Raw genomic sequence first — 15,537 nt, 5'->3', positions numbered from 1 at the left:
TATTATTTATTTAATTAATTTATATCCTGCCCTCCCCGCCGAAGGCAGGCTCAGGGCAGCTCACAAACCAAGGGTCGACATAAGCACATTAGTGTGACTGGTAAAATAAACAACAATAAAAACATAAAAACAATTGGTTAAAACATTTTGCATGTGCTACTATAATAGTTTCAGGCAGCAATTAAATTCTGGTGGTTAGCTGTACTCAGAGGTCTCAGGATCGCCGTAGCGTGATAAGATAGGCCATTGGTGGTGTTCTTATGGGCCAGTCCCGTTGCTGCAGTTGTTACCATCATGTAAATGCCTGGCAGAAGAGTGCCGTTTTGCAGGCCCTGCAGAACTGTAAAAGCTCTTGCAGGGCCCTAACCTCCTCCAGCAACTCATCCCACCAGCTAGGGGCAGCAACAGAAAAGGCCCTGGCTCTAGTTGTTTTGAGCCTCGCTTCTCTGATGCTGGGGACTGTCAACAGGTTTTGAGACCCTGACCGAAGTGCTCGCTAGTGCATGTGCAGGGAAAGGCGGTCCCTAAGGTATGCAGGACCCTGGCCATATAGGGCTTTAAAGGTAATGACCAGCACCTTGAAGCAAATCCAGTACCCTATCGGTAGCCAGTGCAGCACTTTCAGCACAGGCTGAATGTGTTCCCGTGGAGGAACTCCCATTAGCAGCCTGGCTGCAGCATTCTGCACTAGCTGAAGTCACCGGATTTGGGACAAGGGCAGCCCCATGTAGAGAGTACTGCAGTAATCAGGTCTCGAGGTGACCATCGCATGGATTGCTGTTACCAAGTTGTCGCATTCCAGAAAGGGGACCAACTGCTTTGCCATCCGCAGATGGAAAAAGGCGGACTTAGCAGCGGCAGCTACTTGGGCTCCATTGTTAAAGAAGGATTCAAGAGCACCCCTAACCTTTTACTTACTTACTTACTTTATTCGATTTATATCCCGCCCTACCCCACCGAGGCGGGCTCAGGGCGGCTTACAACCTTGGGCGCCAGCATGAGCTGGGCTCCGTCGAAGGTCGGTAAATGGACCTCCGGTCCCAGACTGCAGCGATTCAGATACAGGACCTCTGTCTTCCTCGGATTTAATTTCAGTCTACCGTTATTAGTGGCCAATACATTTTCCTTTCCTCACAAGAAGATAAGACTATATCTAGGGCTTTTTTTGTAGAAAAAGCCCAGCAGGAACTCATTTGCATATTAGGCTACACCCCTGACATCACCATTGTTTCACATAGGGCTTTTTTGCAGAAAAAGCCCAGCAAGAATTCATTTGCATATTAGGCCACACCCCCTGACACAAAGCCAGCTGGAACTGCATTCCTGTGGAGGAAAAAGCCCTGACTGTATCTTTATTGAAAATTCTTGATCTTTACCAGTTCTGAAGGTCACCATGGCTGTCTGGCCTTCTCCAGCACAGTTGTAAGCAGCCATCTCTACCTCATACAAGCTTCCTGGATCAAGTTTCGTTAAAGTGAGACGATGCTGACTGGCAGGGACATTCCTGACTGTCCAGTTGTCTGATGAATTCATGACCTGTTGAAGAGCAAGAAACAAGCAATCAGTTTCAGGTGAACCTATTCATGAGGGATAACATAATACCAGCTTTGGCTAAAGCAGATCTGAAATGTTAAAGCTCCCTTCTCACTACTTTTAAGCTACAGCTCCTTTACATCAAATTCTTTTACTGAATTACTACCAGTTAAAGGACTCTTTTCAGCATAAAGCTCAATTAACAGCACACTAGAGTTGGAAAACAAAACAAACATTTTGGTCATGTGTCCTCCCCACCCCCCTTTTCACTGGCAGACTGGCATGACAGTATTACTTGGTTCTCCAAGTGATATGAGAATATGGGAATACAGTTGAGAATATCAGTTGTTTACCAGTCCAGAAATACCTCCATATTATCACAGAGTAATCATACTATTTCATCAAAAAGGGGGGGGCAACATTTTGAAGGATTCTTCCTCATACTCTAATTGGCAGTTCTCAGACTTGTTGGTGCACCTGCCTCAGATCAGCACTCACAAAATATTCCGGTGCTGAAACCACCTACCCTGAGTATGTCCAGTGGTATTTTTGTAGCATGGAAACCTATAAATGACTCAAACTCAGTTCCAGTATCTGAGGGTGTGGGTTTTTAAAATATTTTAGCACGAAACATCTAGTTATGTGCAACTGGTCTAATTTAACAGCTAGGCATTGAAAATGGAGATCCATATCTCCAACTGCATGAAAAGAAACATTTGGTTAGTTCAAAGTGGCAGACGAGCATCCTGTATCTACAGGAAGCCTACTAGAACAGGTGAATCTCTCTTTCTGGATCGTGCAGTGTACTCCCCTTATGAGATGCCTTGGTCAAACATTTCAAGTTGTAGTTGAGTGAAACATAAAGATCCATCAATTTCTCACAGGGGCATGCATGGCTTCTCATATTTCAACCAATCTTTAGGGCTCTGACCTGCAAGTCTAATAGCTTCTCCAACAGAAAGAAAGCATTCCAACAACGACCTGTTGTGCAAAGGCTATGGTGACATGAGGAACTCCTCAACTGACCATCCATGATTATTTGAAGTTGATAGATTAATGTTTCCCTTTCTGTTTTTGTACAGGGTCTGAGGTTTAGTAGAGGAATGTTACAATCAAAATTGTTGAAAGGGAGGGAGGATGGACAGTGAGACTGAAGCTGCACGAGGAAGTTCTGCTCTTTGCACTAAACTGATGTGGTGAGTTCTGTTATGAATACAGTTTGGATGCAAAATACATCCATTCTGAAAATCCCTTGGTCGGTGACACAGTATGAGGAATTTTAAAATCTTATTTTTTTCATATTCTTTCCATGCTTGACTTTATTTTACTTAAAAATGTATAACTTGCTTTTAACTTACTGGACAATACTAATACAGTGATCAGTTTTGTTCACAGTGAGATAATGACCTGACTTCCTGGCAACACTTAGTCTCAGAAAGAACCATGTCCCCAAAAGACTAACAGTGCAGTCCTAAGTAGAATTGCAGCAATCCAAGCCCACGGACTTTGAAGGTATAATTGTGTTTAAGATTTCACTGTAAATGCTCAGTTCTTACTAAATATTACATCTCCATGGGCTACAGACATTACACTGCATGAAACATGCTTGTGGATGGTTGCTGTATGACGAGGATCCAGAGTTGGAGCTTGTTTTTAACTGACATTTTACAGTAATATCTAAATTTAATTACTTTAAATAAATAAATAAATGTAATTATTTCAAATGCAGGGGTGGGACCCTTTTCCAGTGTTGTTTTTGTTCTTCCCAGTCTTCACACTTGCAAGTAGGATCACAGGGGCACCCTATTCTGGGACTTGTAGACTTGGACCCCGTGGTCCAATTCACCTGAAACTTGCAGGGATGTTTAATGGCCAAAAAGCAGTAGGTCCCCTGGAACCTTGGTGTTATTTGGTTGAAAAACAGCCACTCAACCCCCCCCCCCCAAAGCCCCCATAAGGAATAATGGAACCTGAACAATTCCAGAATCCCTGAAAACCCAAATCTTGATATGGTATTGAAGACCCGAGCTTCACTGAATAGCAGTATTTGTGCCCTTCCTGAAATCTGTACATGAAAAATGCTGTATTTTTTTCAAGTGCACGTTTCTAGCTCCTACATCACTGCCCAAACCTGGTGTGACTATCTTTACACACATGCAATCACACCCCTCTTTCTCTCCAGGCTAAGGTAACTTAAACACAGATCCTAGTCCTGAAACCTATGTTGTGAACACATTTTTTTTAAAGTTTCAAACAATTTTATTAAGATATTTCAGATGATCACATTTATGAAAGTAATATGGTTGAATGATTCATACAAAGGCTTACAAAATGTACATAAAGTAATAGTTAGCTTCAAGAGTGAGTTGAATTATAGTTGCTAACACAAGATATAGGGCTCTGCATATTAAGAATTCATGTAAGCATTACAGTAAAATTTAAAGAAGTTTTTTAAGGAGTGAGTCAGTAGCAATCATTTTAGAAATATATATAGAACATAAGAAGAACTTGGGAAGAAAGCAAACCATGAACATTTAGTAGAATCTAAGAAACCAGGAAAAATACATACATAGAGACAAACACATATACTAGACAAAATGAACCACTCCTGTGCCAAGAAAAGGTAAAAAGAATACCAGAAAACTAAAAGTAAAGCATAGACATTTGGAAAGAGTCGTAGGGAGGGATTTCTTGAGAGGTGATGTAATCAACAAAAGGAACCCACTTAGCAGAGAAATTAGAGGAGTTGGAGTGTTGTAAATTAGATTGTATTTTCTCCATAATAAAATGCTCCCATACTTTAGAAAGCCAAGTTGTAATAGTAGAAGCTGTAGATGCCTTCCAAAAAGAAGCGATCGATGCTTTAGCTGCCACCAACAAGCTAACAATTTGGACTGATTGATTTGCAGATCCGACACTAGGCAGAAGGAAGACAATAAATCTTGACGAGGAGGTAAAGATGATTCAGGATTGGATATATATAGCAACATATCATCTGCGAACATGCTGAGTTTCAGGTTGTGGGTACCACAATTGACTCCTTGTATGTTGTCGTTGTTTCTTATCAGTGTTGCCAGAGGTTCAATTGCTAATGCAAACAGAGCCGGAGACAGCGGGCAGTCTTGCCTCGTTCCCCGTTGCAAGTTGAAAGTGCCCAATGATTGACCATTTATGACGATTTGGGCTGATGGATTTGAGTAAATTGCCCTGACGGCATTAAGAAAAAGTTCTCCAAATGACATATGCTCTAGTAGGGATAGCAAATATGATGGTTCCAGGGAGTCGAATGCCTTCTCGATGTCAAGGGAAAGCAAAACAGCTGCTGATTTGGATGACTGGCAAGAGGATATGATGTGCAGGGTCTTGTGTACATTGTCAGTGATTTCCCTGCTGGGCATGAAGCCAGCCTGGTCTGGATGGATATAGGTGGTTATTAGTGAGTTGAGGCGTCTTGCAAGAGTTGCTGTAAAGATTTTATCATTGGAGTTCAGCAACAATATGGGATGGTAAGAGGCCGGGAGTGTGGAATCCTTACCAGCTTTGGGCAGCACTACGATCGAAGCATCACTCCACGTGGAAAGAAGAGAACCTGTTTGAAGAATTTCATTACAGGCAGCAGACAAGGGTTCAGTTAGAATATGAGCGTATTTTTGATAGAATTCGGTCGAATAGCCATCCATACCTGGGGACTTGTTAGTCTTTAGATTTTTAATGGTGTCCAATATTTCAGAAGGAGCAAAAGGGATATCAAGGAAGTCTTGATGTTCAGTAGATAGACGTTCTATTGTAGGGTGTTGAGACAAAAACTCAGTGATTAGAGAGGATGAGGGTTTTTTGGAGGAGTATAATTGTTTATAATAGTCCAGAAACGTTTTAATGATTTCTGAGGTCTTGTTGCAGAGCTGACCAGCATTAGTACAGGATGCATGAATAAATTTGGATGCAAATTTGCCTTTAACTCTCCATGATAGTATCTTCAATGATCGAGGGGAATTAAACCAATGTCTTTGCTTCATGTAGAGAAGATTCTTTTGGATCTGGGAGCTCTCAAGTGATTCTAAAATTTTCTGTTCCATAGTAAGTTTTTTGTACAGCTTTTTCCCCCCACGCTCTTTGTGAAGGGCCTCTATGTGACGAATTCTAGGAAGAACTTCACTTTTAAGAGCTTTGCGATGTTTCTTTAAGGATGATGACAAAGAAATCAAATAACCTCTGAGCACTGCTTTGAGAGCCGCCCACGTGGATGTGGACTTGTCCGAGGCACCGTTGTCATCTAAATACTGCTTAATATGAGACTCGATTTGTTGCGCACATTCCTCATTCAGTAGTAAAATTTTATTCAAAGTCCAATGTTTTGGAGTTGATTGGGTATCATCAGGATTTATGGAGCAGTAGACCCAGGCATGGTCCGACCAAGCAATATGGCCAATGTCAGATTTCATAACTTTTTTCAAGAGTATCTGATAGTAAGATATAGTCTATTCTTGTATGTACATCGAACTGAGATGAGCAGTAAGTATAATTTCTTTCAGTGCCATGTTGAAGCCTCCAGATATCTAACAGATGAAACCTTCCAAAGAGCTGTGACAGTTTGGCTTGGCGTCTATGTAGATGAGAGCGTCTTGGGTTGTGATGTGAATGCTCCAGATTGTAGTCATTGATGAGGTTGAAATCACCCCATATAAGCTCACCAGTTTGAAAGTTCTTTAAAGCAGTAACGGTCTCTTCTAGGAAAGCCAGTTAGTCGCTGTTTGGTGCATAAATTGAAGCGATAGTAACTTGTGTGTCATCCAGAATGCCCTTAACGAATATGAAGTGACCACGGGGATCTTGCTGAATGGCTTGTGGTTGAAATCGCACATGTTTAGAGAATAGGATCGAGACTCCTCATGAGTTGGAGCTTCCAGCAGCATGGTGTTGAGACTGGATCCAGGAAGCTTTCAGTGGGCAAGCAGTAGGATTTCTGAGGTGGGTTTCCTGGAGCAAACAGATATCAGTGTGTAATTGTAACTCAGAGGCTAACCTGAGAAGTCCCCCCTCCTCCCCCCCTGAACCATGACAGGAACTAGCTTCAGAACATAACAAAACTTTAGAGTTGGCACGAAGCAGCAACGTTGCACAATCTGTTTAAAAATATTACATGGGACATGAGAGCTGAACATAATACCAAAACCAAGTCGGTGTGAGTCCTCAGTTCATTTCATCATTAGAGGATGATGTGGAGGCACGATGCTGTTTAGAGTTAACTTTTTGGCCACCAGCAGAATGTTTAACGTTGAGAGATTGCAGTAGCTGCAGACCCGAAGCCAGATCCTCCACAAAATACAGCTTGTCTTTAAAAGAAACCTGGAGGCGCGTCACACTTCTCCATTTATAATGAACCCGCGCCTGCCGTAGGGCTTCAGTAACGCTCTTAAGGGTCCGACGTTTGCTAAGGACTGCTGGGGGAAGATCTTGAAAGACTAGAATACGATCCACTATGAATGTAAGATGGCCCTGACTCCGCGCAGCTTCCAGAATTGCTCTTCGCACTCTAACATCAGGGATTACCGCAATAATATCCTGTCGCAAAGGGTGGTGTGGGGGACCCAAACGGAAGGCATTAGAGATGAGCAGGGTTGTGGATTCAGGCAGTTCTATAATGCTCTCCAGCCAGTTAGAAATAAAAGTCACTACATCAGCATTCAAAGTCAGTTGCTCGTTAAAGCCACGGAATTTTAGATGGGATTGGTGCACCTGTGATTCCAAATAAAGAACTCTATCCTGTATAGCACCATTTTCTTGTTGAAGGGCCATTACGTCTTCCCTCAGGGATAGCCCCATTTCTTTGGCCCCTTCAGCTGTTTGATGGACTACCTGAAGGGTCTGTTTAAGATCTGATAGTTGGTCAGTGAGCGGCTGAATCAGAGCCATCATAGTCTCTTTAAACATAATTTCCATAGCGGCTAAAAGTGAAACTAATGCTGGATTGTTAGATGGCGGGAAAACAGGGGTGACCAGAGCCTCAGCAGCCGCCATTTTTGCAGCAGTAAGTAGAGCAAGGTCATGATTTTTGTCAGGGCGGGATTTTGTAAAGAACCCAGTTATGTCCTTACCACTTGCAGAGTTTAATGCTGTCTTGTCCCCGCTTTTATTGCCTATGTCCCGATGGTCGGAGTTCCGATTATAACACTGTTAAATGGGGTTCAGAGGGAGTTCAAGGAAGGGAGCAGTCTCTTAGGCGGCCATCATCATTGGCACCGAAGCCACGCCCCCTTGTGAACACATATATGTGTCTAAGAGCAAGCTGATTTGATGTACATCAGTGTTTAACCCCACGGAAGTTTTGCACACATATTTAATGAAGTTTTGGTGTAATGTTTAATTACAAGATTGCACAGAAGTCAAAGTTATTTAACTAGCAAGGATGATATTGGAGCATTCTATAAACAGTGAAATACATCTACCTACCCAGTGAAAAACATGCCAAAACAGGAGTTTCCGGTAACGGCACGGTGCTAACAGACGTGTTTGTAGGAGCTCCGGCTCTGCAGCGTCTGTGCTGGTCTTTTTTGGGGGGTTCTTCAGTTGGTAAGAACTCGGTGGTGCCTCTGTTGGAGGGGCACTCGTGCGGAGGAGTGCTGGGTGCTCTGTGCCGGTTTTCCTGAGCATAGAGCCCGTTCAACATATTACTTCAAGCCCGGATAGACCAGACGCCTTAATGGCGAATTAGCTGTGACCACCGGAGAAGGGGAGTAGGCGAAGCGGCATTTGGAGGACAGAATAAATGGTGAAGAAGGGGGGGGGAAGTATATCTGACCCTAAACTGGAGATATAAACGAAGGAAAGAACTTACTAAGTGCGTTGTTTTGCCCCTACTTTCAAGTGGAATCCGACGCTGGGGGGAAAGAGACCTGGTTTGGCGAATGCACAAAGGTAGAAAGCGGCGGAGTGGTGGAGGACTACCTTGGCAGCAACGGCAGAGGTTGGGAGTCGTAGACTGGCTATGATTGTAAAAGTTTGTGAAGAGCACTGAGACAGAGGAGGTGAAGAAGGGGGGAAAAGAGGAAAGAAGCAGGAGATTTCTGACGATTTAAAGGGAGCCTTCACGAACCTCTTTTCCTCTCCCTTTTCCCATATGCTTGTGCATGGCGATTTTCTTAAAGAGACATGGAGCTAAATAAAGGCTCAACAGTGGTTATAATATACAGGGTGGAAATAAAGTCACTGGACCTTTGAAATGAGTTGAATCTGAAGATGGGAGACTTTTGATGTTAGTATAGAGTTTCCAGGAACACAAGGGCGGAGGTGAGGTGGAGAGGCTGGAATTCCGTTGGCAGAGATGTGGAAGAACAGGAATGGATTTACTGAACTGGCTTTTTGAACTGGTAGCAGAAGAGAGGAGCAGAGATTGAGATTAAGAAGAGGAAGAGGAAGAAAAAGGAGAAGAAGAAGAGGAAGACAGAAGGATAAGCGGTTGGGAAACATTAAGGATTCAAAAGAGACAGTTAACAAATAATTAATGGATTGAATAATTAACTATTGTTAATTTGATTACTGCTGATTTTCTGTATGATTTTCTATATGTAATGAGTTAATGTGAATGTTCAGGTGAAGGGTGTTTGGTGGTAAAGAATAGTAATTTAAGGACATAAAAACCAACTGGTATGTGAGAGTGTTAAAGGAAGGTGATGTATGAATTTTGAGTGAAGTAAGGCGAAGTAGTAATATATGAATTGGAATTGGGGTGTCAGTAAGACCTTGGATAATAGAAAAATGAGTATGACATACAAGTAAGACAAAATAGATAGGTTAGTCCCACTATTGGCAACTTTAAAACCGATGGAGATAATGTCCTCACAGGAAGTTAAAGAGGAATTGCAGAATTCTATGCAATTGTATTTTATGAATGCATTGAGTCAGGTGCAGGCAAATCTGACAGAACAATTAGATGGAATAAATAAGAAATTAGATGGCCTGCAAAAGCAATTGACGGAAGTAAAGGAAGAGATTCATGGCTTGACACAATCTGCAAAATATGTGGAAGGAAAGTTGGAAGTAGTGAATGAAAAGTCTGAGATTGAAAAAGTTCAAAAATACGAAGGGGACAGATTAGTGAGAATAGAAACGGTGCAGGTAGAGCATATTTCAGGAATGCAGAATATTCCAGAGGATAGGTATGACCATATAAAGGAGGTGATAGTAGAGATCTTGACACCAGTTCTTGGTATGAAGAAAAAGGAATTGGAGAAAGATATAGAAAATGGCTATAGAGCTTGCCTTATTTTTTTCAAGGAACACCGCCTGCTGAGAGAGGTTTATATAAGGTGTATTAGGAGGAAAACGAAGGAATTGGTCTGCCAGACGATGAGAGACAAATCATTAAAGTTATATCGTTGGCATATTACACCAATAAAACTGAAGAAAGTGTATTCCGAAATTGCTGGTTGCTTTGTTGCAGGGAAACAAATTGATACCATGCAATTCACAAACAAAGTAAGATGATTTGAAATGCCAATGTTTTTTTTTTCTTCTTTTTTGGACCACAGTGTAGAAGAAAGAAAGTTTTCTTTTTCGTTAGTTCTAGACTTAGCTGAGGTAGATACTCTGATGGAGATACTAAGAGAAGAAATTAACAATTAGATAGAAGGAAAACGGAACTTATTGTATTAAAGTGTATTCCAAACTTGCTGGGGGGTTTTTGCAATTAAATTGATACTGTGTAATTTATAAATAAAGTAAGATGACTTGAAATGCCAAATGTTCTTTTGGATCACAGTGTAGAAGAAAGTAAGTATTTTTGGTTGGTTCTAGACTGAGCTGAGGTAGATACTCTGATGGAGATATTAAGAGAAGAAATTAACAAATAGACAAACAGAAGGGAAATGGAACTTATTGTATGAATGGTTATGGGGGAAAGATAATAAGAATATAGTGTAAAAAGGGGTTAACTGTAGTATGTATGATTTGGTTTAGGTTAGAACAAAGGATTTGTATTCTAATGATATAAGTATATAATGCATCCCACTGTCTACATCCCTAAGTTTATGTTTTGTGTATATATATATATATTGTTATTGTTGTTGTTAAATGTAATAAAAAGTTAAAAACTCAAAAAAAAAAAAAACATGCCAAAACATATTTATACTTGTAATGAGCTCTAACACAGTCAGGTCTATTCAGAGTTTTGAATAGAGTGTTAAACACTCTTCCATTATACAAAGCTTATTTTGATTATCTGGCTGGTTACCAGTTGCACTAGTGTCAGTAATGTAAGGGTTAACAAGAACAGGCTCCATCTGTAAAGACCTTTAAGACACCAGAAAGAGTCTCCAGCTGAGAATTTGCTCTGTGCTGGAAACATATTAGTGCTAAGTGCAGTGACCCTTGGTGACTTCTCCTGACCCAAGAACTTTCCAGGTGAAGCTCTGGAAAAAAGCAACAATCTAACCCACCCAAAAACACACAGAACGACCAGTTCCAAGCTTGCATATCATGAAGAAGAGGAGTTGGTTTTTATACTCTGATTTTCTCTACTTTAAGGAGTTTCAAAGGGGTTTACAATCACCTTCCCTTCCTTTCCCTACAACAGGCAGGTGGGGCTGAGAGAATTCTGACAGAACTGTGATCAGACCAAGGTCATTCAGCAGGCTTCATGTGGAAGAGTGGGGACTCAAACACAGTTCTCCAAATTAGAACCCACCACTCCTAACCTTTGCACCACTCTGGGTCTAATATGATCCCATATTAATGTGGAATCAGTACTTAGCCTATGACTTTAAAAGGTGCAATGCTGCTTGGGTGGCCCTCTAAAACAGCAAGAAGAATGCAAATGAAACAGCTAAGTAAAGTCTATCATAACCAAAGTATGATGTACATTTTGGGTTAGCTGCTGCCCATTGTCACCTCCTCCTGCAATTATGCAATCCCCTCTCTCCTGCTGATTCTTCAGTCTAGCATTCACCAGAGCAATCACTTCCCCATAACAGTTCCCTGCCAGCACACAGTATTAAGCATCTTGTTCATTCAAAGGATTCTCAAGAGCCTACACAGACAGCAAGAAGCATAAGCCATAAAGAGCTTTTCCATAGATAAAGTAATTCAGCAAGAAATATGGAACATGTATGGCATACAGGCAAGAAAAAACAAACAGAAAATGCTCACCTTGCGATGTTTAACAAGATAGTAGAGGATAGGGACTTTGCCATCATGCCGCGGTTTCCACAAAAGATCATATGAATCTGTTTTAGTTGTCCGGGGAGAGCTAAGGATGACAGGTGCCTCAGCTGGAGACACAAGGCCTTTGGTAGTACACTGTTCAGAAACTGTAGGTGTAGTAGGCCTTGGCCTTACCATAGCTTTATCTTTCAGAATTTTTTCACTGTTGCTAAGTCTGTTTGGTAACATGGCAGGCTGAGCTGAGTCTGCATCAGTGTTCCGCTGTGACCTCGGTGTTGGTGCTGGTAAAATAGTAACATGCATGTCATGTTAACCATTTTGTGCAAATGAACAAATACCTTTAAAAATTAACACTCAGTCACACCCAAAAACTAGCAAACATGACTCTCAGAAACTTTATCACTGATTATCATCATCAATATATACAATTCTCAACATGGCCCTATTTGTGGGTATTTAAATCCAGAGACCAGGGCTATGGACCGACAAAACAGATGTTTCTACAAACCTGAAAAAAACCCTGTAGGTTTGCAGAAAAATCTGAAACCTAAAAAGGATATGTTGGGGGTTAAGAAAAAAACCCTAAATGCTAAAAGGTGCACGTCAGTAACAGCAAGTTGCTTGGAGACAGGCCTGCCACCAAGCAACTTGCTATCACTGACATGCATGACTCACCTAAAGTCATTTACTGTTTCTACTATTCAAAAGCTTTCTACTGTTCAAAAGCAGCCACCCATAAAAGCCAGTGTGGTGTTGTGGTTTTGATCTTCAAAGACATACATGGTTTGGGACAACATATGTGAAGAACTGCCTAATTCTTTATGAACTTGCCTGACTGTTATGGTCATCTTTGGAATATATCCACTTTACAGATTGTACTATAGTTTGAAAATCTAGATTTCTGCAGTATTTGAGATATTCTCATAAGAGATCAGATAGGAGAGATCAGGGAATGCCCACAACAAATTAAATACTAGAAATCCGCTATGGTAAGATCCTTCTGAGCCAGTATCCAGCTTCAACGTCACATAACATGACAAAAATGCAGGAAGCATGAACTTCCATATTTATTCCCAGGCAAACCCCCTTAGCTTCTCTAAAGACTTACCAGGGCGAATAGTTCTCAGCTGTACCATTGCCTGTGCACTCCCAACTTCATTCTCTGCCATGCACTGGTATATCCCTTCATCCTCAGGCCCCACACTGGAGACCCGAAGAGCTCTGCGAGATAGCTGCATTCGGTGACTGGAGAAGAGAGGAACTGCATTGTGAAGCCACACAACAGATGGCTGAGGGTTCCCTCGCACCTTGCAGGTGAATTTTGCACTCTGACCCCATGTGATGATATGCTGTGACAGCTCCATGCTAACCTCTGGTGGTTCTGAAAATGCAATACATTTCAAATTATTTGGGGACAGATGTAAGATGAACATGTATTATGAAGAGGGGACGATGTCCAGAACTATATTCCATTGCATGCAACCATTTTGCCCACAGCTCAAGAGCCCCATAGCAAGCAGATACGTTGTCACAGTCAATCAGTCAATACATTTATTAGCATAAATTAAAATCAAACAAAGCTAATAATTTGTCACATAGATAGATCATACATTAAAAAAACTATCCTTGGGAGATGGAAATTTGCATCCCATTACACTACTCTTCTCTAATTTCCTCGAAAAAGAAACAGCCAGGAACTATTCCTTTGTCTGTTTGCTTCATTGTTAAGTTTGCCCCAGCATTTGTGAAGCTCTGGAACTTTTTCTGCACTATGGAAGAGACCTGCCTCTCTTATTTCTGAGGGACAGAGAGACTAACTAAGGGCTACTCCCCTCAGACATGTAACTTGCATTCCAATTAAGAATTGATGCCTGCTTTTCACAGTGTATTCCATCTGCTTACTGCATGTTTAGTTAGTGAAACTTTTTTGGGTTTATTTTGAGAATGTCTGTGTGTGCTTCTTAATAAACAATTCTGTTTTAATGCTCTGGTGCTTGACTGGAAAGAAATGCCTTTGGCTCTGTTCTTGCCTAAACTGCTTGTGCTGTTGTGCTAATTTATTATACTTTCAAAATGCCTTTCAACCTAGGAGCAGTGTAACCCCTAAGCAGGATGGTGGCAGCATTACTGTGAGACCTGAAGACCACTTCATCCATGGCTCCTTCATGAGCAGACTCAGTTAAGGCAGATTATAAAAAGGAAGAGAGTTGAAGTCTCCTTAGATCAAAACCCAGGCTGCAACAATCTGCTCTCTGCATTAATCCAGTAATTGTCTCGGTTATCTACTCATTTGTTACAAGGGCCATCTGACATAAATGTCACTTTGTTGGGCCAGGCCATACATGCTATAAAATATGAGGTACCGGAGATTTAAACTATATAAATGTGATTTCAAATGGCAAAAGCAGGTGAATGACAATAGCAGCCTCTAATGGATTAGGTGTGATATGCCGAGGTGCAGTAGACATGGAGATAACAGCATTGGTAATGAGACAGGAAACCTAGGTCTCAATTCCATCCAGGAGGATTCAGTCCAACAGAATGAAAAGAATACATGGACATAAGTATGACATTAGAAACCACAACATTCAGTTGCTAACATAAAAGTAGCAGTGCTTTTACAAAGGAATTTCAAAGGGAGATTAGAAAGAGAGGCTGTTGAATTGCAATTGAAAATGAAATTCAAGAATGAAAAATGAAATTCATCCTCCGGACTGAACTGAGAGCTAGTTTTCCTGTCTCATTACCAATGTGTGCTATTATTATTTGGCATCTGAAATCACTCCACTCTCCAAGATATTAGGACCAATCTAAGTGTTCTAATTCATAATCAGGGTCTTTTTTTGAAAGAAAATAAATCTAGATAGGAACACAGAAATCCAATCTTTTTTTAAAAAAAACAAACAACTTTTCAGAATCAGTCGAAATAATTTCTGCAATGTACACTGTGCTTGTCAGAAGAATCCAGCCAGCCAGACACCCACCCTCTGAAGAAGTGTGTTTACATGCAAAATTTTATACCTGAAATAAAATGTTATTGGTCTTGAAGATGCCATGGGACTCCCTTTCCTCCCCCTTCCTTCCTCCCCAAAAGAGGAGAAATGGACCCAGAGCAGGAAAGAGAAGCTGTGTGTGTGTGTGAGAGAGAGAGAGAGAGAGAGAGGGAGGGAGGGAGGGAGGGAGGCTTGTCTTTATATATCTCCTGCATGAAGCAGCCATGGAACTCTGTGTGCTGGGGGGGGGGTGGAGGGAAGAAGCAGGAAGTTAAGAGCTACCAATGGAGCAAGGGGAAAAGCAAACTACAGTGCAGCTGCAGTAGCAGCCCTGGGAAAGGAAGCAGAAGGAGGAAGTTGCTCAGGGGCTGCATTTGAGCCAAGCTGAATGTTTGACACCCCTGAATCTTCCAGAATGCATACTGAAAAATTCACACCAATTTTCTGTCTTCTCTTCTCTTTTATTTTATTTATTGTTACTTTATTGAATTTATATCTTGTCCTCCCCACAAAGGGCTCAGGGCAGGGTGCAAGTCATATAAACCATGAAAATAAAACAACAGAAGATCACAGTTCTTCCTTTGAAAAAACAGCAGTCCTGTCTGACTCATGGAGATCTTGCATCTCCAACTTTACTGGATACCTCTTTCTGAAAGTCTCTATCAAACTGAACTTTCTTTCTTTCCTAGGCAGTTTAGGTCCTCAGCTGACAACATATTTTTAACCAACAAACATATTTTCAAATCAAAAAGAGCTGAAGGGCCAGCAATACTGGCTCCACCTTTTAGCTCATTCTATAAGTCAAGGTGAACAGTAGCTGAGGCTTTAGCAGAGCTCTATCTTAAGCTTGTTG

General features: G+C 41.4%; 1 protein-coding gene across 3 annotated transcripts in view; it reads right to left on the bottom strand.

Annotated features, from left to right (window-relative positions):
* Positions 1-15,537, bottom strand: part of BOC (BOC cell adhesion associated, oncogene regulated) — a 96,042-nt gene that overhangs the window by 14,627 nt on the left and 65,878 nt on the right. For all 3 annotated transcript variants that reach the window (XM_060234633.1, XM_060234635.1, XM_060234636.1), the window contains exons 8-10: positions 12,800-13,072; positions 11,677-11,972; positions 1,377-1,536 (exon numbers count right to left, since the gene is read on the bottom strand). In XM_060234633.1, the coding sequence (XP_060090616.1) occupies positions 1,377-1,536; positions 11,677-11,972; positions 12,800-13,072 (729 nt within the window). The remainder of the gene's footprint in view (positions 1-1,376; positions 1,537-11,676; positions 11,973-12,799; positions 13,073-15,537) is intronic.

This window comes from Heteronotia binoei, chromosome 3 (assembly GCF_032191835.1).
Source record: "Heteronotia binoei isolate CCM8104 ecotype False Entrance Well chromosome 3, APGP_CSIRO_Hbin_v1, whole genome shotgun sequence".
Classification (NCBI taxonomy): Eukaryota; Metazoa; Chordata; class Lepidosauria; order Squamata; family Gekkonidae; genus Heteronotia; species Heteronotia binoei.
Note: the sequence above shows the minus strand (reverse complement) of the source record. Positions and strands in the feature narration are given on the sequence as shown.